The 27,225-nt window shown below is 42.1% G+C and overlaps 3 protein-coding genes and 1 long non-coding RNA gene across 5 annotated transcripts in view; 1 reads left to right on the forward strand and 3 right to left on the reverse strand.

Annotated features, from left to right (window-relative positions):
- The window catches only part of LOC110017410 (uncharacterized), a 122,979-nt gene extending 118,284 nt beyond the window's left edge, over positions 1 to 4,695 (reverse strand). The window contains exon 1 of one of the 2 annotated variants that reach the window (XR_002872446.2): positions 4,556 to 4,695. This is a non-coding gene — a long non-coding RNA (uncharacterized LOC110017410). The remainder of the gene's footprint in view (positions 1 to 4,555) is intronic. The other variant, XR_013652914.1, reaches the window with a different exon arrangement.
- On the reverse strand, positions 34 to 3,716 carry zic2a (zic family member 2 (odd-paired homolog, Drosophila), a). Its single transcript, XM_004081447.4, has 3 exons — positions 2,108 to 3,716; positions 1,097 to 1,260; positions 34 to 1,015 (listed from the first exon to the last, which is right to left on the reverse strand). Exons 1-3 carry the CDS (start codon positions 3,078 to 3,080, stop codon positions 821 to 823), a joined length of 1,332 nt encoding a protein of 443 aa, XP_004081495.1. The 5' UTR covers positions 3,081 to 3,716; the 3' UTR covers positions 34 to 820.
- Positions 4,696 to 6,938: 2,243 nt separating the features above from the next.
- Positions 6,939 to 10,809, forward strand: zic5 (Zic family zinc finger 5). Its single transcript, XM_004081448.5, has 2 exons — positions 6,939 to 8,162; positions 9,148 to 10,809. The coding sequence occupies exons 1-2, from the start codon at positions 7,124 to 7,126 to the stop codon at positions 9,585 to 9,587; spliced, it is 1,479 nt and encodes a 492-aa protein (XP_004081496.1). The 5' UTR covers positions 6,939 to 7,123; the 3' UTR covers positions 9,588 to 10,809.
- Positions 10,810 to 19,556: 8,747 nt separating this feature from the next.
- Positions 19,557 to 27,225, reverse strand: part of clybl (citrate lyase beta like) — a 63,822-nt gene continuing 56,153 nt past the window's right edge. The window contains exons 5-8 of the mRNA XM_004081449.5: positions 26,444 to 26,537; positions 25,937 to 26,104; positions 21,514 to 21,638; positions 19,557 to 20,898 (exon numbers count right to left, since the gene is read on the reverse strand). Coding sequence (XP_004081497.2) covers positions 20,791 to 20,898; positions 21,514 to 21,638; positions 25,937 to 26,104; positions 26,444 to 26,537 — 495 coding nt within the window. The 3' untranslated portion in view covers positions 19,557 to 20,790. The remainder of the gene's footprint in view (positions 20,899 to 21,513; positions 21,639 to 25,936; positions 26,105 to 26,443; positions 26,538 to 27,225) is intronic.

Below are 27,225 nucleotides of genomic sequence, written 5' to 3' on the forward strand. Positions count from 1 at the left end.
AAAATATAAATGACAGCCAAACAGGAAAAACGATCACTTGCAACACCTTTTTATTATATTTGTATGCAGTAAAATTCTTCTTACAATGAGAGAGGAAACACATTTTAAAACTTTGAACAAAAGCACAAAACGAAACAACTGCCCTTGTTTAGCTCGTCATTGTACATATTTATAGTAAAGAAACATTCTTTATAAATACTGTTTCATCTGTAGCAAGTAAATACCATAATTTAATTACAAATGGATAAATATGGCAGCTAATATTTACAAAAGGAGGGGTGTAGTTACAGGAAGAAAAGAAAAAAAATCAACCAGCACAACGTTTATTTGTCCTCACAATCTTCCAAGATAAGTTTTTTCACAATTCAAACTCGCAAAGCACAAAAACATCACAAGTTAAACTAAAATGTACATTCACAAGCATATTATTGTGGTCTTTTTGAGTTAAATGTTAACTTTGGCACTCTTTCCAGTTTATAGATGTTAAAGTATGATACAATCAGTTTGCCTTGGGATCACAATATTCAACAATATAGTACAATTTCATGGCAATATGTGCACTAAGAGTCCAGTTAGAGATAGCTACCATTGAAGGAACACCTATACAACAAAGACTGACAAACTATTACAACAGAGTGGGGATTTTTTTTAGTAAATATGTACATTATGAAATATCCCTTGTTGGCAATCATCATTTTTCCTGGTGAAACAACAGAATAAAAAATAAATGTGCCTCCTGTGAGCACAGTGTCCCTGTCTCCTGCAGAAAAACGTGGCCCAGTGCTGTGAAAAGAGCGTGTTGCTTCGTTTCAGGTTAGTCCTACACATACCATTCACTGAAATTGGAGGACAGGCCACTGTGGCTGGTGGTGTTGTGCACAGCTGAGGCTGGGGACAGGGTGGTGTTGCTTTGGGTCTCTGTGGTGGGAGACACTAGGCCCGGAGGCGTGGAGGATTCATAGCCAGAGCTGGCTGCTGGTGATGAGTCTGATGCTGATGGAGATGATTCGTGGACCTAAAAATAAATAGAAACAAAAAAACTTTTACAGACTGTGGACTCATCTGAGGACAAGCAGCTTTTGAGCGTGATATTCACCTTCATGTGTTTCCGTAGAGAGCTGGGATGTGTATAGGACTTGTCGCACATTTTGCAGAGATATGGCTTGTCCGATGTGTGAACATGCATGTGTTTTTTCCGGTCGCTGCTGTTTGCAAACCTTCTGTCGCAGCCTTCAAACTCACACTGGAAGGGTTTTTCTCCTGTTTACAAAAAATAGAAGATAAAAATATACCTTTTCAAAAAATGAGAGTACAAAACATTTTACAAACTTTCAATTATTAGCGTGCCTAACATCCAAAAGGTGACATTCACATTTCAAAACAGCAGAATTTGAACGCGTATTTCCCCCCACAATGTATGCGCATCTGTGGTTTGGGAGAGGGGGAGGGAAGGAAAGGCCGTTCACAGTGGGCCCCGCAAAAACATTTGCTGGAGAGACAGTAAAAATCTAATAACAATAAATCTTGATCAATTTCATGACATAAACTCACAAGGATTTCTCACCAAAGAATCATAAATGTGGTAATGCTCATGTTTGGCACATTAACGCACAACAACAAAAGGCATTTCTTTCACGGCTGCCGCCTTTTTTATTCTTTTTTTTTACACATACAACCTAATTCAAATATTTGGGGAGGACCGGAGACTATCAGGGTCACTGCAGATCCGAGCTTTAACGCGGAGTGGAGCTGATTTGCTGTCCTTAACACGCAAAGCGTTTTGACCGTCCCCTCTGACCCATTTAGTTAAGTTGAGCCGCAACAGTAAAACGTCCACAGGCCTTGAAATTGTTTCCCAACCGGAAATCGTTTATCAGATTCTTCTTTTTCTATTTACGTGGCTGGTGAAAGGTGTGCAACACGAATTATTTGTGACATGATCGTAAAGCAGTCCATGTTGGATGCGCTCCAAAATCTACTTTAACGCCTCCTGCCTTAGCGGCCAAGAATACCTTCTCTTAATTAGATCTGATTGGAATTTGTCACAACACAAATGGAAATGGACGCGCGTGATGGCCTAAAAGGTGTTTATAAAAAGTTGAATTACCTGTGTGCGTCCTCTTGTGGATCTTTAAGTTTTCCGACCGCGCGAAGACCTTTCCGCAGCCGGGGAAGGGGCATGGGAACGGCTTCTCCCCGGTGTGCACCCGAATGTGGTTTACCAGTTTGTATTTTGCCTTGAACGGCTTGCTCTCCCGGGAGCAGTCCTCCCAGAAGCAGACGTGGTTGGTCTGCTCCGGTCCACCGACGTGCTCCACAGAGACGTGCGTAACCAGCTCGTGCATGGTGCTAAAAGTTTTATTGCAGCACTTCTTGGGGTTGCTGAGCTGATCGGGGTCGATCCATTTGCAGATGAGCTCCTGCTTGATGCACTGCTGCCTCATGTACCGGAAAAAGGCACCGGGGTGGTGGTGGGCTGCCATGTTCATCCCCATGTTCATATTCATGGAGCCGTACTGGTTGTGGAGCTGCGCTGCGGAGTAGGGGTCGGTCCTCGGACTGGAGACCTGGTGGTACTGCTCGGAGCGTCCGAAAACTTCTCCGGGTAGTCCGAGCCTCATCTGCCCATTCAGGACGTTCGGGGATGCGTGGGAGCCATGTTGGTCGTGGATCCCGGGAAAGAGAATGTGGCCTTGGGTGTCTGTGTGGGAGTGATGGAGGGATCCCGCCGTGGGGCCAAAAATAGTGTGTTGGCTGCTGGCCGGAGAGGATTCTCCGAAGCCGCGGCTACGAAAGAGAAAGTCCCTGGTGGAGTTGAAAGGAGAGCTTGCGTACGACGTGACATGGGCAGCGTGAGCCCCTAAAGCCGCGGCGGGGTACCCCGGCGCCTGAGAGGTGAAGGCAGAGCTCTGTCCCGGGGAGAGATCATGGTTGAGCTTAAACGCACCCATGTGTGCGGAGTCTACAAAGCTATTCTGTGCCAAACTCAAGTCTCTGTCCTGCATCTCGCTTGCAGAGTGATGCCTGGCAAAAGAGCCCACTCCCAGTCCGGCGAACTGGTGACCAGCATCCAGTAACATGATATCAGAAGCGGTTATTATTTTTTGTTTCAATCAGCACAGGAAAAAAGAAAGAAAAAAAACAGCAATTCAGTTTTAAAAAAATCAAATATTGATGCTGGCGCGCAACGATTCAGCTTCCAGCTTTAGAAACCATACCAAGCTGGATTTAGAAGGCTGCTCCACACATGATTAAATCAAAATCAAAAGAAAAATTTGGGGAGGAAAAAAAAGAAACATCGGCTTATTAAGATCTGGTCTACTTCTAATTTACTTTTACGCGTTGAATCCAAACATCAAAGAGTTTCCTTGGGTCCTCTCTCCTTGACTACGCAAGCAGGATGCGTTGGAAACACTAAAAAAGACTGAAACAATTATCTCAATGGCTAACGCGGATCGAGAGTAGCAGGAGCATCTGGAAAAAAACGCCGTTCCACCCGGACGCGCATTTATTTCTGCGGCTCGCCTGCGTTTTCTGGCGGAGGGTCCCTGTTTCTCCGTGGACTGGCTCTACCTCTTCCTCCGCCCCCTTTAAACTGCGGCTCGTTCATTGGCTCCTCGCGGTCTCATTGGCCACAGCGCCTCATCAATCCCAGGTGCCCCTCCAATGGCAGGTACTGCTGGGGAGGCTTAATGGCGAAACGCCGTTTTCCACTAATGATTACCGCCTACTTCGAGAAGAGCTGTCTTTGGGGGGGGGGGGGGGGGGGGTTGCAGGGGGAGGATGTTTTTTGTTGTTGTTTATTTGTTGCAGAATAAAAAGAAATCCTCAATAAAATCAAATTCCCGCACAAACTCTTAAAAATTTGACTATAATATACTATATATACCGGTATATGTATGTATGTATATATATATATGTATGTATATATATATATATATATATATATATATATATATATATATATATATATATATATGCTGGATAATATGCATATACAATATGCGTACGCATATTACGCATGTGCATGTGTGCGCAACACTATTCTCATGTCCTATTTGGATTTGAGTGGTTTCTTGGTTTCTCATTGCTTGTGGAAAAACCACAGGCAGGCCTTTGTGGTGCCCCGCTTGTCACACTACAAACCACCAGAGGTTGTTTGTTGTTGTTGGTTTCTTTACATCGCTCTGTTTCCTCGGCAATTCTCACATCCACCACACCAATAAAGTTTCATGTTGTGGCGTTGACCTGCGACAACATCCAAGTTAACCCTTTTGTTGCTGTGACAGCGTTTCATTTGCAAATATGAGAGATGTTTAGTTTGATTTGAGGCCTAAAAAACGACTTTTTTGGATTTTTTTTTTAGAGTTTTAACACTCAAGTGGGTGTTCTCAATTCGTTTAAGCGTCTTTACTTCATATTTGTTTGCCTGATCGTGAAAAACAAGTATTTTTCTAACTTTTTGGCAACTTTCCAACACAAGCATTTTACGAGCGTATAAGTCATGCGCCACAGCTGCTCATTTACGCACAAGACAAAAGGAAGTTTTACTTACATTTGCACTGCGTTAAATTCCGCACCTTTCCGTTCCGTCTGCCTGCGCCAGCTCTCCCATGCGCATTAGGCGACACAATAACGGTGACATGGAGGAAAGGTTTTTTTTAAGAGAAGAAAAATCTTTTTTTTCTCTTTTTTTAATTGTGTGTCTCCAGGCTCAGACTGGGACAGCCTTAGTGCCCCTTCTTTTTTCCCCAAGTCTATTTCAACCCGCACCGCAGGAAACGCAGGAACTGATCCAAGTTCAAAGTCACGTTTGCCGACCCTTATAAGAAGCTCTTTATTTCAGTGAAAAACCAAAAAAAACCTCCCCAGATAGGAAAAGAAGCTAAAGAAATAAAATAAAAAAGGGAGGAGGAAGGGGGGGGGGGCACAGGGCTGCAGCTTTCCAAACCTCTTGGATATAGAGGGGAAAAGCTCTCCTACCCCCCACCCCCCACACCCAACAAAAATCATTTATTTCAACAGGTTTTTGAGGCTAAAATGATGGTTATAGGAAGAAAACAAATATTATTATGACAAATGGGAATGACAGCTTTGAACTGTTGGGAATCCATCAATAAAAGCAACCATCTTGATCACATAAGGGCGCTCTGCTTGCGCATTATCATGGACGCAGAAGGCACCATTCTCCTCCCCGTTATCTGACAGTATCAATATGTTGACACGCTGGAAGGTGACTTGCGTGGCTTCCGTGACCTTGCGTTTCATGGCCGTTTGACCTATAACCCATTAAGACCACATATGCTGCCCTCTTGACTTCTTTTTTGGGGGGAAATAAGCCAGTTTATTACAAAAGCGGCTTTGTTTTACACACACGGGGATGTTGAAGACGCCCCCTTCTCGTGTCTGTGGCACCCTCCACCCGTGGATGATATGGAAGCTATGAGTGGAGCAAAACCGACTCATTCTTTCAAAACTGAAGTCTGCCTCAGAGCATGATGAATGTGGGAAAATGACCAGCATCGAGGAGGAGGCAGACGAATAACAAAAGCCAGACTTCATTATGGAAATGAGCATTTTTATTGATGATTTGTTGGGGGTATTGATTAGTTCCAAATGGGTTTTATCTCCTTAGACTTTCTGGAAATTCATAAACGACGCACCCGCTGCGCATGGGAGTTTTATGTGCTTCCAGAGAGAATCTTTGGAGCTGAACGAGGTGGTTTATATTTTTAACGGCATCTCCAAACATTTTATTTATTTATTTATTTATTTATTTATTTATTTATTTATTTATTTATTTATTTATTTATTACATTTAAAGTGAAAATGTTCTTCTGATTTATAAAGTTGACAAAAAACACATGTTGGAAATATAATGAAGTGGCAACAGTTGCTGAACCGCAGACACTTTATCTTTTTAACGCCACATTGCGTGTGGAAATAGGAACCCACAGCTTTTACCTCAGCTGCTGCTCATCGAGACCATAAATCAGTTTTAACTGGCGAGCAAGTGCAACATCTGACATAATGGGGGAGTAAAAAAACAAAAACAAAAAAAAAACAATGAAAGCTAAACCTGCAAAATATGATTGGATGCATTAAAACTACTTGCATTTCATAAAATAATTACAAATTTGAAGTCTAAGATATGTGATATGAAACGAATGATATTAACCAATAAACAATTGAACAAAAATGCATAAATAACAACACAACTTTCAACAACGCCCATTGAAAATAAATGTCTATGCAGTAGAACTTTAGGGAGTGTGTGTGGTGTTGTGCCCAGCTGAGGTTATGTTAGTGCCAAATGCTATAACATGTTACTGCATTGTTATTACTGCTCATAAACTAATATGTTAAACATTACAATTTGATTTGTTTATTATTTTAAAAAAATCTGCATTTATTTAATTTACCTCCAAACTGCCTTTTTTGCTGTTTTTTCCCCTCACATGAGTGCAATTCATCAAACTACAATAACAACTAAAAATGTTTAGAATCAATTTTGAGCCAAAAAAAGGATCAAATAAAACAAACTAATATGAAAAATCTGCTTCTTTCCACGCTTTCTTTACAGAACGCACCACCAATTACTTGTTGTTCGGCTTTCTTTTCTCTTTGATACCACAAAAAAAAAAATTCAAGGAAGGGTTTTAGCCGCACATAAAACCGGGGATAAGTCATCAAGCCCGTGCCCCCCTAAACGGATACTCCGCTGATCCGTGCGCACCAGCGCAGGTAAACAGAAAAGGCGCACAAACAGATCCGCTGGTAACTTTGTGAGTACAACTTTTTGGAGTCAACAGCGATAAAGAGAGTGAGGGGGCGGAACCCTGCTGAGCCCCTGCGCTGAAAGACAGCCAATCGCTTCGTCCCCCTAACTGCCAGTCACCGAAATTCGTCCAATACCCGCAGTGCCATTTCTAAACTGTATTCCCCACTGTGTCCTCCAACTGTTGTATGTTCTGCCAATCGCTTGAGGACAGAGTGGGAAAAGGAGCAAGCAGAGTTAGAAGCCGGACAAAAGAACTTATAGAGCCTTTATATACATATTTTCCTCATGTTTTAGAGCGCGTGCAGTGGTGAGGCATTTGCGGATGGACTTGTCTGTGTAGTTATGGAGCCCCCTTTAAGCAAGAGGAATCCGGCGATAAGATTAGCGGATTTGGCAGCGACTCAACCCCTTCCTCATCAGAATATGACAGGCTTCCCGGGGCTAGGGGGGCATCACCCTCTCTCCCACCATGCCCACCTCCACCCCGGGGAGCTGGGCAACGACCCCGGAGTGGCACTCACTCCATTTGGACCAGAGCACATGGCACAGACAAATGCTCTCAAACTTAGCCCGTCTCAACACATTCAGAGCCATCCCGAAGCCCAGACCGCGGCATCTTTCACTTCTGCTCAGACCACAGTTGGTTTCCCCGTGGCTCACCCCCACTCAGGCTACTCAAGCAGCAGGGACTTCATCCTCAGGAGAGAACTCTCAGCCTCTGCTATGCATGCACTTGGCGACCAGCATAGTTCCGCCTCCTCCCCTCATCACCATGGCATGTTCATCTCCCCAACAGGTGCTTATGGGCACGCAGAAAGTGGGGCCCATTCTCTTTTCACTGGACTTCACGACCAGGCGTCCCCAGGTGCCCACCATGCCCTCAACGGGCAGATGCGCCTGGGTATACCGGGGGACGTCTACGGCAGGCCAGAGCACTTCGGGCACAGGCCGGAGCACTATGGACCGTCTTCCCTCCACAGCTACAACTCCATGAACCTCAATGTGAACATCGCGTCTGCTCCGCACGCAGCCGCGGGGGCGTTTTTAAGATACATGCGGCAGCCCATAAAGCAGGAGCTCATCTGCAAGTGGATCGACCAGGAGCTGAGTCAGAAAAAGCCCTGCTCCAAAACTTACAGCACCATGCACGAGCTGGTCAACCACGTCACGGTGGAGCACGTCGGCGGACCGGAGCAGAGCAGCCACGTCTGCTTTTGGGAGGAATGTCCACGGGAAGGGAAAGCCTTTAAGGCGAAGTACAAACTGATCAACCACATCCGCGTGCACACGGGAGAGAAGCCCTTCCCGTGCCCCTTCCCGGGATGCGGAAAAGTCTTCGCGCGGTCGGAAAACCTCAAGATTCACAAGAGAACTCATACAGGTCAGTCCTTGTTTAAAACACTGATCGCTGAGCATGATGATTATCTCAGACCCGAGGCGAGGCTTGTTTTTCCATCCATCCATGTCTTAAACAGATGGCCGCTAAGATCGCGCAAAATTACGCACAAAAAAAGATCCACGAGGCATTTGCGTAAGAAGAAAAAGGGGATTTATTTACATTCTTTAAGATAAACTTTTTATGTTTGTTTTATTTACTCATCCAGACGCCCACAGTAGGCGTGAAAGCTTTACGGCATATGATTTGTAAAACGTGCTTACGTACGAGCAGTACACGCGTAAATGCAATAGTCTTCGGGCGTAGGACGTTTACGCAAAAGCGCAGAGCATATACATTGATAACGCTGTTACTTTATTTTAAATGTAAGAAACACCTAAAAAGGTTAAATAATTGTTGAAAGTGTGCGGTTTTCTGAAAAGAAAGCAGAAAAGTGCAGTGAAAGCTATTAAACGGTTTTGTTCATAACTTTTTATTTAACTCCCTAAAACGTTTTTTTTCTCACGCAACTGTATAAAGACTGTTTTATTTTATCTAAACAAATTGTTTTAATTAAAACTGGATCCTATTGAGAAAAAGATGCTTTAAGCATGAAAGTTTTGGCGCATGTTCATGAGAGGAAACGAGCAGATTCCAGCGCGGCGCACAGACGTCTCCTGGTGGTCTCCTCAGCGCCTTTAATCCCACATACACACACGCAAACCAGAAGGCCTCGAGGCATGTTACATGTGTTCACACGGGAATATAGCCTACTTGAGGATAAGTAAGTGTGGAGCTCCAGTGAGCAGACAGCCCCGGTGGAAAGGACGAACCAATCGCACTTTTACTGAGTTTATGTTAGGTTGTTATGCTCTAGTGGGTCCATCATTCATTTGCAGTTATCATTTCTTTGTAGGTTTGAAATTCTTAAATATAAACTTTAAATGACTTTTTTTAAAGACCCTCTCATGAGCTTGTGTCTGTGTTTTAGGGGAGAAGCCTTTCAAGTGCGAGTTTGATGGCTGCGACAGAAAATTCGCCAACAGCAGCGACAGGAAGAAGCACTCCCACGTGCACACCAGCGACAAGCCTTACTACTGTAAGGTGCGCGGGTGTGACAAGTCCTACACGCACCCCAGTTCTCTGCGCAAACACATGAAAGTGCACTGCAAGTCCCCGCCGCCCCCCTCCACCAACGTCCCCTATATATCCTCCACTAACCCTCTGGGTGACCCCCTCTCCCCCAACCCTGACCCGCACAGGAACCGCTCAGCGAACCTCTCACCTCAGGTCACTAACCTCAACGAGTGGTACGTGTGCCAGGGCAGCGGAGGGCCCAACCACCTCCACACCCCCTCAAGCGACATGCCAACGTCAGATTCAGAGGAAGAGGACTCTTTTAGGAATTCAGACCCAAGGACGATGCTCTGATTTCCTGCCCCCCTTACCCTCTCTGACAGTCAAAAAGACCCTTTCAGTGAGAACCATTGGGAAACTGGCAGCGTAAAGGCCAAGTTATATGAGGAAGGAGTTTCTCTGGGGGTGACCTCTGACCTTTGACCTGAACAGTTTAAAAAAAAACCTTCACACTGTAATCAGACTTGAAATTGAAAGCTAATTCTACTGCCACACGACTGATCAAGATTTAACACCAACATTAAGAATTGTTCCCTTTTTTTTCAACAAGATCAGTGTTTAGGTTTTAATTATTTGCATGAGCCTCCAACATCCTGTTGGGGGAGGAGTGGAATCACTTTTTGTCACATTAGGGGATATCGATGGGTTAAAAAAGTATTGTTTTGTATAATCGTTTAAAAAAAAACCTTTATTCATGTCCTTTCTTTAAGATGTGATTTGAACTTCGACACAGAAAAGCGAAACGTCTTTTGTAAGGGTTCTAATTTTTTCAGATTTATACAATAAATGTGTTTGGATGGAATTTTGTAATATTTAAGAAATATTTAAGACTATATTTTATGCAAAAAAAGAAGAAAAAACAAAAACACAAGTGTAATGCTTGCAAAGCGAGTCCCTGGAGACCCTAAATATCTGCCTTCACAGGCCGTCATTGACCCTGAGGGGATCTGTAAATATGTAAATAACCTGGTGAATGCTGTGTAGGTTTACTCACAAGAAAAAGTGATGTTTTGTACGTCGTAATTTATTTGTTGGTATCCGTGTTGTACTGGGATTTAAACAGAAGGAAAAGGTAAAAAATAACAACAAACACCAAAGAGTTATCATATCCGTGTTGGTGATGTGTAAAGCCCTGCTGATGTCTTTAAACAATTCACTTACTTTGTTCTTTGGTTTTTCATTTGTGCTCTGTAACAGAAAAAAAATCAACTTGAATAGGCTGTTGAATGTGACATACTCTTTCTCGCATGCCTTTTTTAATGTGATCTGTCTTTTAATATTGAGGTGCCAGCTGGACTTTAGGGATAAAGGAAGAGAAATTTCATTCTTATGCATAATATTCATTCCTAATTAAAATTCCAGGACAATGAAGAATTAAGTGATCATGATTTGAGTCAAATGAATCAGTAAGATCATTCTGCAAGATAAAAAAGTGTTAATCTAGCTGGTGGATGTGACATTTTTGCCTTTGTTCACTATTTATGATCAAGCAGCAGCAGTAAAGCTTCATCTCAAACATGTTTGTCCTCATACTTGTATGAAAAAGGTTTCTTTGGGGGGAAAAAAAAGAATTTCTGAAAGTTTCAAAAATCACAGAGCTAATGGGAAAACTTTGATGACTGAAAAGGCTGCAACAGCACAATGCAGCCCCGCATGAATCATTCATGGGAAAAATAAAGAATAAAAAGATATCTGACAATAAGCCTTGTACAAAGTGTAGAAGACAAGTTCCCCCTTTTATTTCCTCCATTAAAACGTGCAATCTCACTTTCATAGAGACGCACGTCCAGGCCATATAATGAAAATTGACCAACGCCAGTTGCGCGCCGCTTCAAAGGCTGCAAGTCCTGAGAGGAAGGCTGGCTGCTTTGACAATCTTCATGGCGTGTTAGGATTTCTATGGCAATTGAAGGAGGGGGAGGGGGGGGGGTGAGACGCGCGCATTTACATATATGTCCGGTAGCGCTAACTGCCACTAAATGAACTCCAATCAAAGTAAAGATGAGATGCGTCCTGTCCTGAAATGGAGGATATTCACCATAAAAGACAGAGGTTGAGATCTTAAAAAGGATTTTATTTTTAAATCCGTTTTTCTAAAATGTTATGTTGCCCCACCTGACTGAGTAAAGGGGTTTGTTGGAATTTCCCGAAAACATTTTGGAACTCCCACATCAGGAAAAATGAAACATCAACAGGTAACTTTGATTTAACCAAAACTTTTGTCACCTGCAGTTTGCTTTGTGGCCTGACTTTCATAAGGGCCAAAAAGGAGGAGCCCTGCAAATGCGCAATAGATGCTGCAAAAATAAACACCAAAAAGAGAAGAAAAAATGACAGGGACAGTTCTTATGGAAATAAAAGGAGGGGGACTTAATAAAAGAAGTGAAGCAGTCACCCTTCAGTGAGAAACGCTTTGAAGTAGAACTTATTATTTGAGAAATACTTTTTGGGTTGCCCTAACGACGCCACTGAATGGGAAAGGCACTCCTTTGTCAGCGATTTGTTCTCCTTTAGTGGGATGTCCGTGAAAATCACTTACATGGGCCACCTTAACACACTGCCTGCAAATCAGTAACCGGCGGAGTCAGACATGCAGACGCCACTTTGGATGGGGACAAAGCGCGCAGAAGTGAGAACGTCGCTGCTTCTCAATTGCGCTCTTTAAACGAGCTGAACGATAATTTCTCGGACGAGCGTGCAGCCAAAACAAACGCACTCTTGTCAGACTTTACAAGCATTATCCGTCTCCTGAATGCCGCGGGGACAATGCGCGCCAAAGTTGCATGTGAAGTGATCATTCCAGTCACAAAAGTTAAAGAGGCTCGATGAAAAACGCAGGTCATTTGATCCTAACACCTGCGCCTGGCACGGCGGCGGCCCTGCGTTTGGAAAGACCAGCACTGCAAGTCCTCTTGGTGTCAGAATGGGGAGGGATGAGGGTGAGGAAAATGAAATGAATCACATCATTATTTTATTTTTTCCCCTTAATTTGAAATTTGTATTTGTCAGTTTTGGAGTGTTAATTTTTGTTTGAAAGCGTCAGAAGCGCAGCACCGCTTCACACCCAAAGTAACACTTTGCTCCTCCCAGGATTAGTGAAGACAAAAGTGACAAACATAAGTCAGGATACCCAAAGATTAAAAATAGACAAGGTGTTCAGTCAAATGCAGGGAACGTGCAGATGCTGAGCTCAAATTTGGCGCACAGTTTCTGCACCTTCCCGATAATTCACTAGAAAAAAGGCAAGAAGTGACACTTTTTGATGCATGTTTCATGCAAACACCAACAGTGACTTTTTATTGCTTAATTTAGACTATCGAACTGTTTTTTCACTTTTGAATCCAGGTTTTTTGGAAACTTTTCCTGGAGTTTAAAGTGTAAATCAGAGTCTGAGACGACAATTCATTCATTTTTCTGTCCCGTTTTACTCTAGAGGACATTTGGCGTCTATGTGGCCCATTTTTAGCTGCTGTGCGCACCCCCCCCCCCCCCCCTCACAGGGAAGGCTTCCGGGGGGAGGAGAAGTCAACATGTACTTTTTGTAATTATTTTGTAGGAACTTCATTAAATCGTACTTCCGGTGTGCGCATGCTCAAATAATTAGTTTGTTTGAATTTACTTAACCACAATTTTCTTTTTCTGATTGATTTATAGAAAAGAAAGAAAATGTCACACATTATGGTTAAATAAATGTTATTTTAAAATCATAAATAAAGAAAGAAAACTTAAATATCATTGTCTTGAGACATTTCTGATGAACCTCTTTTAAATAGAAGTACAATTTTGGATAAAATTTTTCCTTTTTAGTTGTTCTGTTACAAATTTGAGGAGACAATTCATGTGTTTTGTAGTTCTTACTACCAATTTGTCCTGTGCTTTGCCCTGTAATTCATAATCTTCCACATCAAAGATCAGTGCTGAACCCCAATGGCAACATTTTAACTTAATCTGCAAAAAAAAAAAAAAAAAAAGAAACCGGATTGCTTAACTGATTTCATGATTGCTCTTTTGCAGTCGTGCATCTCCTAAGAGCTTGGTACATCACTCAGAAACTGACATAATACGTGGTGGCTCTGTAACATCTGTGGGGGTTGAGACTTGGTCCCGGTCCAAAGCCCCATCCCAGGACTGGGATTCGCTCCAAGACGGTAGGTGAGGGGAGCAAGGTCGTCCACGGACAACCGCATGAGCCAGGCCCTGCTATACCTGGCCAATTATGCGGCCCAACGGCCAGAGAGTACAAACTAAAGTGCATATAAGCATGAGCATGATGCCCCAGTATTGAATGACAGGAGTTTCATAAAAGCCTCTAAATGCAGGATGTAGGCTTCAGCGTACTTGAACAGTAAAGCAGGTGGAGGGACACTAAACCAAAGGGGCCTTTAAGGTATTTCGAAACAAATCTGTTTAGAAGACTTGCAGATAAACAATAATACTAACGTATTTGGGTAATAGGATGTAAGAAGCACTCTTGGTGCACAACTTCGTTCCCCTCTCTTCATTGCCTCCTGCTTTTGCCCACCACCCTCTATGTGGGCAAAGATTCCTATCTGAGCCAGATTTGTGCAGAACTATCAAGGCTACAACATCAGAGGGCTCAGCCTGCTAGCATTGGTTTTATTGCAGAAAAGGTCAGCATATAGAGGGCTGGAAGGATGGGGCAACAAGAGAGAAGAGACTAAACGGGCTTGTGTCCAGAAAAGGAGTGAACTCAAAAATCTGCTAATAAAGAAAGAGAAGTGCATGTTTGGCCCATTTCAAATGCTTGGCTCATCTTGGGCAAACTGTCAGAGTCTTAAGTCAGTGTGAAAATCCCGTCCACTAATGGAAAAGAATTCTGTAAGGGGACGCCACTGTCTTCATGCGTGCATCTCTGAGCCCTCGCTCCGGCTTCACGGACGTGTCTGCATGATCCCCAACATCACAAGCCTCAAACCCCAGAGCTCTGGCAGACGAAGGTTTGGCAGTGGTAGATAGGACCCTGAATAGGCAGAAGAAAATGTGACATCTTGATGTTTCCAACTGACCAGGGATAAGCCAGAAAGGAAATATGGGTAAATAGGCGCAATGAGAGTGAGATATGGGGGGGATCTCCACTTGACCCAGAGCTTCAAAGAGATGTGGCCTTTGTCCAGTGAGGCCCCAGATGAGGCTTAAGGCAGAAACGATTGAGCGCTAAGATGAACTATGGCATTAAGATTGTCCGGGAAACAGCTTCTCCATCCTCGCTATTTCCTTACTCCATTTTCACAGCAAAAAAAGGCAAAACCCCACTTAGAAGTGGACCGACAAACGTACCGCCTCCTGAGGACGCCGACTGCACACTTAATCTCTGGTACTCGCAGTAAAGATACTGATGACAGCCATAATGCGTATGATTGTCCCACAGGACACCAAGCTCTGGACTGTCCCAATCATAAGACTAATTGTATAATTAGGCCAGCTCTATGGGGATGGGGACCTTTTGGCCCCTAGCAGACAAATGACAGCGTATCTCACACACTATCAAAGCTTATCAATCTTTGTGACACTTAACCTGAAAAGGGGGATTTAATCAACATGACTTCCCACAAAACCTCCTGCAGATCTCTCATTAGAGCTGAATATTAACATCCAGAGTTTTCGGGATTATGAAAGAGAGTAAAGTTTTTCTCACTTAAGTGTTTTTCTCTCATAACAAACAGGATCAGGGTCCATAAATCACAACAAAAGCCCCACCTCAAGCTTCCAGCATCATCGTGTGCATCATTTTCGTTGTCAAAAGTTAGATGGGAACTCCTCGTGATGTCTCTGCTGTGGCAGGTGCTGCCTGAAGGGAGCCAGGAGGAGGTGGAGGAGGAGGAGCAGTGACGCGCAGGTGCTTCAGTTCTGACAGTGGCAGGGTTAGGCCACTTCTCCTTCCAGAAGGCCCCCAGAGGTACCCTCATTAAGCCAGCCCCTTCGTGCGGAGCAGCACCGTGCGCAGGAGGAGGAGGAGAGGCGCGGCTCCTCGCGCTGAAGATCAGCCTTCCTATAACCTGGTCTCTGTCTGTCACAGCTCCTGCAGGGAAACATCAGAATAATCGGTGAATTTTAATAATCATAGCACCATGTGGCGACTTTCAGTGGGGAATAACAAACAGAGAGTTTGCAGCAGAAGTCATGCGCAATAAACCTAATCACATGTTTTAGTGTTATTCATTTAGGCTATTTATGCCCCGCTCCTCTTGAAATTTTACTATCCATGACTGAAAATGAACAGATAAAGTTTTCTTCTAACCTCGCTGATTTGACATTCAAAGGATTTAGGCACTTAAATACCTCACAGAGAGCAGATTCTGTATGTTTAGTCACTTTTGGTCGTTCTTCTGCATCAACTTAGAATAAATAATTGCTTTTAAATCTCCCAACATAAAGGAAAAGTTTAGAAAAAATGCACATTCAACTAAATTTGGCTCACAGACTGGCAATTTAGTGTACAAAAGGCAGTTCTTTTGACCTTTCTTTGCTTTTCAGAGCACTCAAACTCAAACTCAAACATAACAGGAAACAACATCTCATTGGCCCTTAGAGCTTCAATAGCAAGTCTCAGTGTGGTCCATGTCCTCTCTAAAGCCAAATGAAACGTTGATTTCTTGTTAAGATCCAAATTAAAGGACTTCATTTGTGTTGGAACAAAAAAAAAGAAAAAGAAAAAGAAAAGCTACAGTGATGGACAAAGAGAACAGCATCCAGGTCGAGGACCAATGAGGGCTTTCTTTCACTTTTCAATCACTTGTGGTCGCACGCTCGGGATTAAGAGAGGGCTCTTGACTCTCTCTTTCAGGCAAAACCAAGAGTTCTTGTCAGCAACTTCAGGGAAAAAAAGAGGAGAATAACACGTGAGTCTAAGGTTATCGTATTTAATTGGATTAGACGGTGTCATGTTGGAGTACAGAGCATGACAAACAAGAGATGGATGACAACAGGGCCCATAAACACCCAAATCTCATGAATAGGATGTATAAATATATTTGTTTAAATAACTGAACCAGAGGGACCATGTCCAGATGGCTTTGGTCATCTCTGACTGAGACAAATAGAAAAAAAGGGATTTAGGCTTGTGATTTTTTATTTGAAGTAGACAATAAAAAACAACGCATTACAGGGAGATGTTTGTACATATTTTAGGGATGCAGCAACATTGGAAATAATATGTTGATGCGTCGCGGAAAAGAAGATCCTGCGCTGCGCGCTCATCTGTGCGTTAAGCGGCCGCAGCGAAAACAAGGTGCGCGCAGCTGTATCCGTGCAGGTGCGCGGCCTCCACGGAGGGAAAATAAAGAAAGGAGGAGTGGAGGTGGTGGGGTGGAGTAGGGTGGCGTGTGATGTGGGCGACGGTTTGGCTTTTGCTTTTGCTGAGAAGTGGGAAATTAGCACCTAATTCAGGACGGTGTGCCGCTCGGTTTGTCAAGTTCTAAACATGCCCCTTCTTCGAACCTGAAGGGGGCAAAGCCGTCACGAGTGTGTGTGCGTGTGTGGGTGTGTGGGTGTGTGTGTGTGTGGGGGGGGGGGGTAGTGGTCAGCAGCGTGATTTGGGACATCTTGTGTGTGAATGTGATAGAAAAAATGCTGAGATGAAGCCACTTTGGCGCTTTTAAAGGAGGATGCGCAAAGCGGAATCAGATGACCCCCCCCCCCACATCCATTGTAAAAAAGAAAAGAAAGGACTGATTAATTTTGTATTGGTAAGTAAATGTTTAAGGCGTTTTTTGGGAGTTTGGATGCGTAAACAACTGGAGGCGTTAGATCTGCTCCCTGCGTGTGTTTGTGTGATGTTACCTGCTAACATCTGCTTTAAAGCACCCCTGTCCCCCTTTTTAAAGTATTTGCGTTTGTTAAAACTTGCTATTGGTGATGCGTTCAGGGACAACCAACTATAACCAGGTTTAAATCACATTCTCTGCAGCGGCCCAGGATTCTATACAAATTGCGAAAATATCAATGAAGAAATTTTGTGTTTTCATGTGACAAAAATGTAAAAATGCTCGATTAGAAGATCATTTCAATCTGAAAACTCAATTTACTGTCATCATTCAGCCTCCAGCGTGATTTTTGAGTAAATCAAAACGGCCCAATTTCGTGTCAGGTGCTTAAAAAGAATGAAAGGAGGAAAAACAAAATAGTGGAAAAAGTTGTAGAGACTTTTTTGTCCTTTGTCACGAGCTTCAGGGTGCCCCCCTCCCCTCCTCACTCATGGCAACAGCAGACAAAGCAGTCGGGTTTTAGTGGTCTCTGTCGCGGCGGTCAGCCTTTGATCTGGGCCCGTTAAGGAGAACTGAGTCCGCGGGGGGAGTGGGGGCTGTGGAGGAAGGTAACGTCACCTAGAGAAACACTTAGATTTTACATTTCAGCAAAAAGAAGAAAAAACGTCCGGTTGAAAATGTTTTCAAGCTTTTAAGACAAATTTGAAAGATAAATAAATACTAAAAATTAAAATAAATTAAACATATGCGGGAGCAATTTGTTACTGGTTGCGTGCTTTTTTTTCTTCGCAAGAAGCAGAACCTTTAGCAAATAAAACTGAGCTCGAGGAGTCCCGGAAAAAAACTACAAGAATGGGGCCTTTAGGGAGCCAGGAGCACCTGCCTGCCCATCACCCAATATTGCACGCTAATCGAAAAACCACTGCACATTATTTTATTCTATATCTAGATCTATATATAGATATGGGGTAATATGGCTTGTCATGGAAATAAAAAATTCACACCCAAATAAAATTGAAATAAATAGAATTATGATTTATCAAGATGTTTTTGTTTGTTTGTTTTTTTTAATGGAAGAGGCCTTACGGTGTGTCCTAAAGATTTATGGCAGCACAATGTTGGGGTTAAATGTCTCTGAAAGCGCCTGACAGTCGGACTGACTCTTCTCTGAAATGAATTTGGTTCGTCTCTATCTGCGTTATGTCGCGCGCGCGCTCACTGAGGGCAGAAACGAGCTGACGGGAGGAAGAGGAGTATGCGCCGGAAATGAAGGTCCGAAAAATCTCTCAGGTCGCATTTTTCCCTAAAAAGGCCAGAAAGCCCTCGTGACAATAATAATAAAAATAAATAAATAATGAAAGAAAAGGTTCCAAGGTATGTTAATATTGAAAATGTTTTTTTGGGAACTCGAATATGTTTTATTCTAATACTCTGTAATTTCATATTTTTATGTGACTTTTTTTTTACTAAACGATACTAAATTATACTTGTGCTCCAGGGTATTTAATTTTTTTGAACCCTTTAAAGTAGCTTTGATCAGATTCACTCAAAGCTCCTTGAATATCAAGTCAATTACCTCAAACTAAATGTTGTTCAGCCTCGTGCACGTTATATTTGGAGGCACGCCTTTCAAACTGTGCAGCAGCCACAATAACGAGGTGTTTTACTGCTGGAAAAAAAATCATCTTTGCTACAATTAGTTTGTCATACGTTGTCATTAGTGGTCTATTAAAACATCAAGTCATTATTTGAGCATCCCCGGGCGGGGAATTAGAATAGAACTATCTTTGCCACACGGGTCCCATTTAGATTAATGGAAAAATATGTAAAACATTTCGTTTTAATTTTCTTCTGACAGTGTTTTGCATACATGCATTTCCTCCGCCTGCGCTGTCCCTCATTATTCATGAAAGCAATCTCCAACAACACATTACCGGGCTATGAAATTCTGCTCGCAGCCTAATTGATTCCCGTCACAATTCTGAGAGGTTCTAATCGTGTTAATTGTAATGTAATCTCTCGGGGAATAGAGAGATGTGTTTAAATAAAACTGCAGAGAGACGGAAGTGAGAACATTTTATCAGCTTGGCATAATAGAAATGTCAGGTGGAATTACACAGCAGAGATGTCACTGTCTTCCGATTTTCTGAGGTTTCCTGAAGGTGTCTGGAGCTGCAGAGGTGCAAAGTGCAGCTGAGAGACAGGAGAGCACTGTCTGTTTCTGCAGCTCTGACAAAACCACAGCTAGAGTGAGAGACAAAAATGTTTGGATGCAGAACTGATGTTGTGATTTCGGAGAATACAAAGTTCTGACAAGAAGTGACCTTTTTACTCCGTTGCTGCAGGACGCCCATGTGTTGCTTCCTCTGCTCTTAGGCCTCCTTCCTATTGGAGGAATCACCTGTCGGTGCAAAGCTTTTTGGACTCCATTCATGCAGAAGATTGAGTGTAAGGTGCCTCTTCTTAAAAAAGAAATTAAAAACGGTTTATAATTCTATCATTCAAAAAATAACATAAGGTGACATTCAGAAACATCATATTCTTTGGTAATATTTTTATTGATCTTAGGCAGAAATATAAAAAAAATGTTACTGAACTTATAGCAAAAAAAAAAAAAAATCAGTCACTATAGAATTGGTTCAAGTTGTATAGAACACACAAAATCAAGTAATTCAGGCAAAATAACTTTTAAAATTAATGCTTAAGAGATGAACGCTTCAAACATGAACCCTATTCACATCTTTTTTTAATTCCACGCAGCAAAAGTCACCAATAAGTTTCTTTACCAACAAATGTCAGATCACATCAAAAAAAGTGAATGAAAATACATTTAAGAGGATAAAGACATGGCCCAAATCCAAAAAGACAGCTTACTGTCCGGGTCTCCGGCTGGACGGGCTTCCATATTTTTTGTCTGGCCTGGCACAGACCCCCGCTCTGCCCCAGACACAATAGATCATACAGTAGGAGAGACACAGAGAAGGACGAGTGGATGAGGTGGGGTAGAGGAGGTATGGCGCCTTTCATTACCATGGTCACCAATGGCACTATTAACCATTCAACACCCCCTCAATTATCCTCCCATCCGCAGTCACAGAGACAAAGGCCCGGTCCTGGTCTACAGCCGCAACATGGCCACTAATCTGTCTGATTCCAACATCACACCCACTTCGCAGTCTCTGCAAGTCAGACGTGGACATGACTGCACTTTTTTTTTTTTTTTTTTACCAAAGCACTTTTTATTGTTGGTGTATTTACCCAATCAGTGCATAAAGAGTAGCAGTTCCACCAAAAGCTGCTCTGAGCACTGAGGAAAGCTGAACGGTGAGTTTACATCTTCTTTTGTGAAGTTTGTGAGTCGAGCCGTGAGCAGGGGGGGCTGAGATCTGACTGCAAGGCTGGGACGCAGTGAATAGACCCTGAACAACGGCTTGATTTGTTTGTTTACCCTTCTGCCCTGAGCGTGGCCTGTTGAGGGAAGAGCATTCATCATAACTCAAGAGAGAGGCAGACGGTGAAAGCGCTCAGGCTGGAGGGGATGGATACGGCCCACCGCAACACACGCCGGCCGCGCTTGGTGGGGTCTCCAGAGGCAAAGTCAAAAGTTTTTTTGTTTTTGCTTCTGTAAAATTGTAACATATTTTCCCAGTCAATCAAATCAACAGAAATTAAGCATTTGGGGATGACCCGGAAGAGCTGTATTTGTATGTTGTGATGAGCCTTCAAGCCAAATCTGGAAGCGTCTTCATCCCCGCGGTTCCTCCTTTCTCCACTCACACGTCGGGATTTTCCTTTGGCACGGTGGCGCTCAGCGCTACAACGTTCTGAGCCTGCTTCAGCGAGGGCATGTCAATCATGCTGCCACGGAAGGTGAACGCACCCTGAGGAAGTTTGCAGAAAAGAAACACATCATTTCAACAATGCTCACACAGCAGCCGTCGCTCCACACTGGCTAAAGCGCTTTAGAAATCCAACCAGAATAGTGTCAATATTTAGAGGGGAAGACTTATGAAAAAGCGGCCGTACTGAAAGACAAAAGGGACTATAACACTGCTCAAGACATTAGGCTCACACAGAGAAACACACTCTGCAGCAGAGGGATGGGGAAGATCTGAATCCCTCGGGCGATTCTTACCAGGAGCGGGCCTGGCAGTGAGGGAAGAGCGGGCAGATTGTGCATTACCTCAGCAGATAGCCCACAGAGCTTAACACACAGAATCCAACCATGCACTAAATTAGGAACAATGATATTGTACACTTAATTGGCCCACCTCCCCCTCACTCTACTGAGCTGTCTCTGAGAGTCACCCAGGGGTGTACAGTATGTTTTCTTTGGAGTTACAGAGGTGTACACACAAAAAAGACAGAATTCTTATCAAAGCAGAAAAACGCTCATCGAGATCTTTTTCTGCACCAAAACGTCGGTTTTGGAAAGACGTGTTAGTTCTGTTTGATGCCCCTACCAAAGAAGGGAAAAAATAAGGTGTTATCATAACCTTTCCCTCCTTCTGGTGTTGGTCAAAAGCAGCGATGAGCTCTTTGGCCCACTGGATCCGCTCCTGACTTGGAGAAAATTCTTCCTGCACAGCTTGGACCTGTCCTGGGTGGATCACCTGCTTCCCTGAAAAAAAAACAAAAAAAAAAAAAACGCTCTAATTCCTGCAGCACACTCAAATACTTTAAAGAAAAAAAAATACTTCTAGAAACATTAAGAAGAAAACTACAATTTTCGTTTGTGCAAACCATCAGTCTCTGTGTGCAGCCGGTATTTATTTCATCGTAACAAAAAAAAAAAATAGAAGTTGCATGAGGCTGGGGACATTTGACTGTCATGTGGCGCTAAGATGAGTTGGAATAGTGGCAGAGGAAGAAAAGATGCATCATGGTAAATAGGAAGTGTTTTTGTTCTGCTTGCAGCCTTCATTTTAAGCAAAAACTTCACAGATCACAAAGAAATTCACTGTTTTACTGCTTCACAGGAGCAGAGACATTCATCGAAATAAAGATGACAAGAATATTTAAAAACCAAAACATGCAAGTTCAAAAAAGTCTCTGTGGAATTCAGAAAGATGAAACAGAAGAGGAACCGAGTTTAGGCGACAACAACCCCATCACCCTAATCTTAGTTTAATGTGGGTGAACTCCACAGACGTAATCCCGTGTACATTGGCAGATCAAAACTTGTACTGATAAGTTAAGGTTATGGAGCGTCTCGTGAAAACGGCGGCGCAGCAGCAGCCAGCGGGAACTCGACACTTTAGGGCTTAGCTCTGTCGCCAACAACAAATCCTTCGAGGTGGCCGAGCGTGCGGGATGCAGGGGCAGGCAGAAAAAAGAAGAGGGGGGAAAAAAGTGAGGAGGGGAAGGGGAAAAAAAAGGGGGAGGAGAGGAGCTAGTACTGCTCACCCCAGTTAACCTCAGAAAAGCAGTAGTAGGACCAACTATAGAGGAAATAAAATACACCAATTTACTGCCATTTAATCTAAACAGACACTGAAAAACCATTTTCGGCTGCTGATTAGTTACAGGTTAACAACGATCTCCAAAACACAACCAGTTTGCATAAATAGGTTTGTGAGTAATTGCCTTTATTTTATATAACAGTAAATACCAGTGAAGGACTGCTGTGTGTGTTCAAAGTTGTGGGTCAGTTTCCTCCTCTGCCACCTGTTTTAGCTCAAAGCTTGTTTCCACACAGAAATTGCCAGGTATCAATGTACTCTACCAATGTTTCCCTTCATGTCAGAGATGAGTGTGTGTGGCTGTTCTGAACAACGGGGGAACGACCATTAAGGGGTGACTCAGGTGCCCTCGGTTACAACCCATTGGTTCTCCTAAAATACATCATTCGTGCCCTACAGCCAATCCTGGGCCGCCATGTGGGTCTGGCATCTTATTGGAGGATTGCTATTTAGCAAAGGGCTCTCAGGCGAATGATGAGTTGGTTCCTGGGGATCGAGGTAAAATGTGGTCCTGAGAATTTTAAAGAGGAGCCGCTATCTTTTTCTTTTTTCTCCCCCCTCACAGAGAACATTGTGTTCTCTTAGCTTCAAACCAGATCAAGAACTCAAAAAGTTGAAATAACATTCCCTAAATTATTACTTTTGCCAAACCTTTGACATCTGTTAATCTCGGCACTACCAGTTTACCAGCACGGATTACTGGCTGTTTGTGTTTGACATGTGTTCCTCCACCATACTAATGGGTGCTGTACTTAGCTTATGCTGTCAAGGTCAATTACTGCACAGGTAGAGGCTTAAGGCTGTACAGTATTATAGCTTAAGCATACTCTGGCAAGTAATAGCTACTAACCAAGATTATACAGATTGCCCATGGCTTGTAAACCACTAATCCAGTACTTTGAGTGAGTCTGTTATATAGCAAACTGAACAGTTTAGTGAATAAATCTACTTCTTCCTTTGACTTTAGTTCTTCTGGCATATACTTGATGAAATTGGATTAAAAACTGATGCATAATTATGAAATAAAAATGATTTATTTTAAATTCTACACTTCGGTGTAAATCTCCAAGACAAATAAAAAGAGGTCATCTGAGTGTATTGATGTTAAATGTAAAATAACTAAACATGGACGTCAAGTGGATCTTGATTATTTTTCTCCACTACAGCTACATTTTTGCCCCATTACCTTTTATTTAAAACACAATAAAAGAGACATAAAAATCTATATTAATGAAGAGAGAGAAAAATATGAAAAGTGCTTCTTTTTTTAGAATTTTACAGTAAAATCATGAACAAGAACTATTTTAGATTGAATAACCTTTTTTAAGATAATAAAAAAAACAAAAATAAAGTTGTCAGACAGAACCACTATTCTAACAAAAACATCACATTTGCATGCAAGCAAATGCATCTGAATTCATGTTGAATCCTCATGATTAATGTGTTTTTTTTAACGTTTCCTTGCTTTGGCCTTTTGTTCTGATGAAGGTTTTGATGTCACTGTGGAAGCACCAGGACTCGACTTAATTGGATGCGTTTCTTTTCAGAGTCGTGTGTTCTTAAAGAAACATTTGCTGTGCCATAGTGCATCAACCATAGTTTACATTTAGGATTGTGGATGAATTCGGGTTTGAAAGCACTGGACTGAACTTTCTCAAGCATAAAACCACAGAAAAAAAGGGAGGAGTTCTGATAAAGAAGCAAATGAAAACGGTGAGGCTAACTTGAGTAAATATTGCATTCCCATCCAATGATATGACCATGCTTTTAGCTTATAGAATCATTAAAGAGATGATTTCAAACAGTTACACGCTTCTGTTTGATAAAGAAAAAACAGGAATATATGACAAAGTTATTGTAAAAATCTGGTTATTGTCTAGAAATTATTGTTATTATTGTGTGCATGTTGTCTGTTTAGATGACTTCACAAGTCTTTTGGACTTATTCCTTAACTTTCAAATTTGTATGAAGCTTCTGCTCTTTTAGTTTCCAAACAGTCAAACTGGATAGGTTAATTAGGTTAAGTTGTCAATACAATTGTGACTTTAAAATTGAGTCAACCAAACATTTGTGACATCAGAAAAGAAAAAAAAAAGGTGTTGTAAGCCCCACTCCTATGAAAATTGTGTTTTTGGCGTTTTTAACATGTTCTTGTGGATTTTTTTTCATGATGGAGGACAAATATATAGAAAGTTGACAGAATTTATTTTTATTCAAACGTTGGGAATCAGGAACAGACAAAAAAAAACCAAACCTTTCGAAAAACCTTGTAGTTGTTACATAAAATGGGGGGCCACAAACTCCCTGCTCTGCTCCATTCTGATGCATCAACTTCCAGACAAATAGATCCATTAGCGTCTTGGTATTCGTCTGAGCTGGAATCTGGCTCAAAGCTGTATGCCTGGATAGCTTCAATATTGCTTGCCGTTTTTGCTGCACCGCTAATGTTAATGTGATGGGCTGTAAGCTGGCAGGAGAGTGCAAGCAAAGGACTCATGGGAAATGAGCACAGGCTTACTCCGCGCCAACAGTCCCGGCCACAACTCAGAGGCAAATTTTTGATAAACTACTGCCGCTCTGCAGAAACTATGTCCTAGAAAATGACTTTTTTTATTCTGCCAAATCAAAATTAAAAGACCACTGGGAACACTTTAAAAATAGATCAAAAGATAATCGGAGTGGGACTTTAAGATCAGATATATTGATTACATCAGTTTGAAATCACAAATCACAATTCAGAAATCTCAACATCATGTCTAAAGTCCCACTCCAATCATCTTTTGATTTATTATAAAAGCATTTCCAGAGGTCTTTTAATTATCATGATGCCGTTTTTAGCCATAATTAAAAGAAAAAACAGTGTTGGACATGGCAGGGCAGCAGTAGCTCATTAGAAATTCACCTTTGAGTTTTGGACGGGACGGTTGGTGCAGAGTAAGCCTACCAACACTTCCTATCATCCATCTGTTTACACGCACTCCAGCTAACTTTCAGCTGCACACACCCCCAGCCTAACATTACCGATAGAACAAAAATGACGAGCAATATTGGAGCTATCAGCCGTACAGTTTTGAGCCAGATGACAGCTCAAACGAGGAAAACAAAGACGTACACGGATCTATTTGTCTGCATCAGAATGGAGCGGAGCAGAAGGCTTTTTTATACGTCGCAAATACAATCTTTTTTAAACAGCATGTTTTCATTTGTTCCTGACTCACAACAATTTGAATAAACAAATATGCCCTCCATCATCAGAACATGTTATAAACACCCAAAAACACAATTTTCATCAGAGTGGGCCTGAAGTTCTGAACATTTTCTGCAACTTTCCAGGGGTTACTTTTATTTTCCACATTCCAAGACAGTCATGACCTTTTTTTTTAAGAAAAGAAGAGCAAAAACTCATTAATGCTTCTGAAGATTTTTTAAGAACTAAGAAAAAGAACAGAATCTTTACCTGTGAAACCCATAAGAGCTCCTTCTCTGGCCTGTTGCCTCAGTCCCTCCACATCTTTGTAGTCAATGTAAACCAGGTCGATGGCCTGCAGCCCAAATGCTTTGGTCGTCACAACCACCTTCTGTCTCGCGTACAGGAGCTCTTTGGCATCTCTTGTCCGTGTGGCACCTAAAGAAAATGATGGTTTTGCAATAGAAACCTGAAAGTTTGCAGTTTTGTAAACCCTTTTTCTTTTCCTTAAAAGTGGGAAAAAAACTTGCTTTTTGAATAGAGTAAACCTTTTTTTTATTTTCCACTCCTCTCTCAATCTTCAGCTGGGATTTTTAACCACCATGTCTTATGAATTGTTTTTAAACAGTTTTTGTTCTCCAGTCCAACATTAGAGATCTCTGAGAAAGCTTCTGAATTGGCATATAGGAAATGTATCACCTCTAACATTCTTTGCCAAAGACCAGAAACAAAGTTATTAAAAGGTAAAAAGCTTGAAGCTACATCTGGAGCAGGTACCGATGCTGGCGCAGAAGTCGTCTGAGCCAAACACCACACCATCATGATGAAGTCCAGCCTGGGGGGCAAGTTGCCGAAATTCCTCACACACAGCCTGGAGAAATAATGTGTGCATTAGCGTGAAAGCGGTGCACAGAACTCAAACGGAACAGAGCAATATGTTTGAATCCACAGATGTCTGTGGTCGTAAAAATTATTACTTCCAAATCTGTGATGGTATTTTTCTTAAAAATATCAAAACATTACATTTTGGGGGGTTAATAGTTTTTTCAAAATGTCACATTTCGTATGCAAAAGTTTAGGTAAACAAATATTTTATTAGGTTTCCTTCTATTGTTTTTTCTTCTATAACAATACATGTAATAAATTTTAGTGCATATTTTTTAAGATGTAAGACTTATCTTATCTTCTGCAGGTTAATATCGTATTTTCTGTACTGTAAGGTGCACTTAAAAGCCTTAATAAAAAAAATTAAAAAAAGACAGTACACCCTATAATTCTGAATCCCTTATTTATGGATTAATTCTGGTTGTGATGTCAAAGCAATTTTGAGAGAAGTACACACCGCTCTGTCAAAATGTCAGTCTGGTTTTTTCAAGTTGCAAACAAGGTTGTGTGTTTTTGTAAATACGCTAAGGCGGCTAATGCATAGCAGTGTCGTGCTGTGTTTTTTTATGTGTTACCAACAAGGTTGGGAGTTAGCGTAGTCACAGCAACGTTTGTTTTAGTGAATCGGTCTGTTTTTTTAAGTGCTCCAAAGAAGGTTGGGTATTGTGAACAGC

This window comes from Oryzias latipes, chromosome 21 (genome assembly GCF_053564925.1).
Source record: "Oryzias latipes strain Hd-rR chromosome 21, Olatipes_Hd-rR_3.1".
NCBI lineage: Eukaryota > Metazoa > Chordata > Actinopteri > Beloniformes > Adrianichthyidae > Oryzias > Oryzias latipes.

Coding starts and splice junctions, on each gene's coding strand:
- zic2a (XM_004081447.4), bottom strand. CDS start 3,080: ATGTTACTGGATGCTGGTCACCAGTTCGCCGGACTGGGAGTGGGCTCT. Junction 1,261..2,107: donor CCACAAGAGGACGCACACAG/GTAATTCAACTT, acceptor TTTTGTAAACAG/GAGAAAAACCCTTCCAGTGT. Junction 1,016..1,096: donor CTCTACGGAAACACATGAAG/GTGAATATCACG, acceptor ATTTATTTTTAG/GTCCACGAATCATCTCCATC.
- zic5 (XM_004081448.5), top strand. CDS start 7,124: ATGGAGCCCCCTTTAAGCAAGAGGAATCCGGCGATAAGATTAGCGGAT. Junction 8,163..9,147: donor TCACAAGAGAACTCATACAG/GTCAGTCCTTGT, acceptor TCTGTGTTTTAG/GGGAGAAGCCTTTCAAGTGC.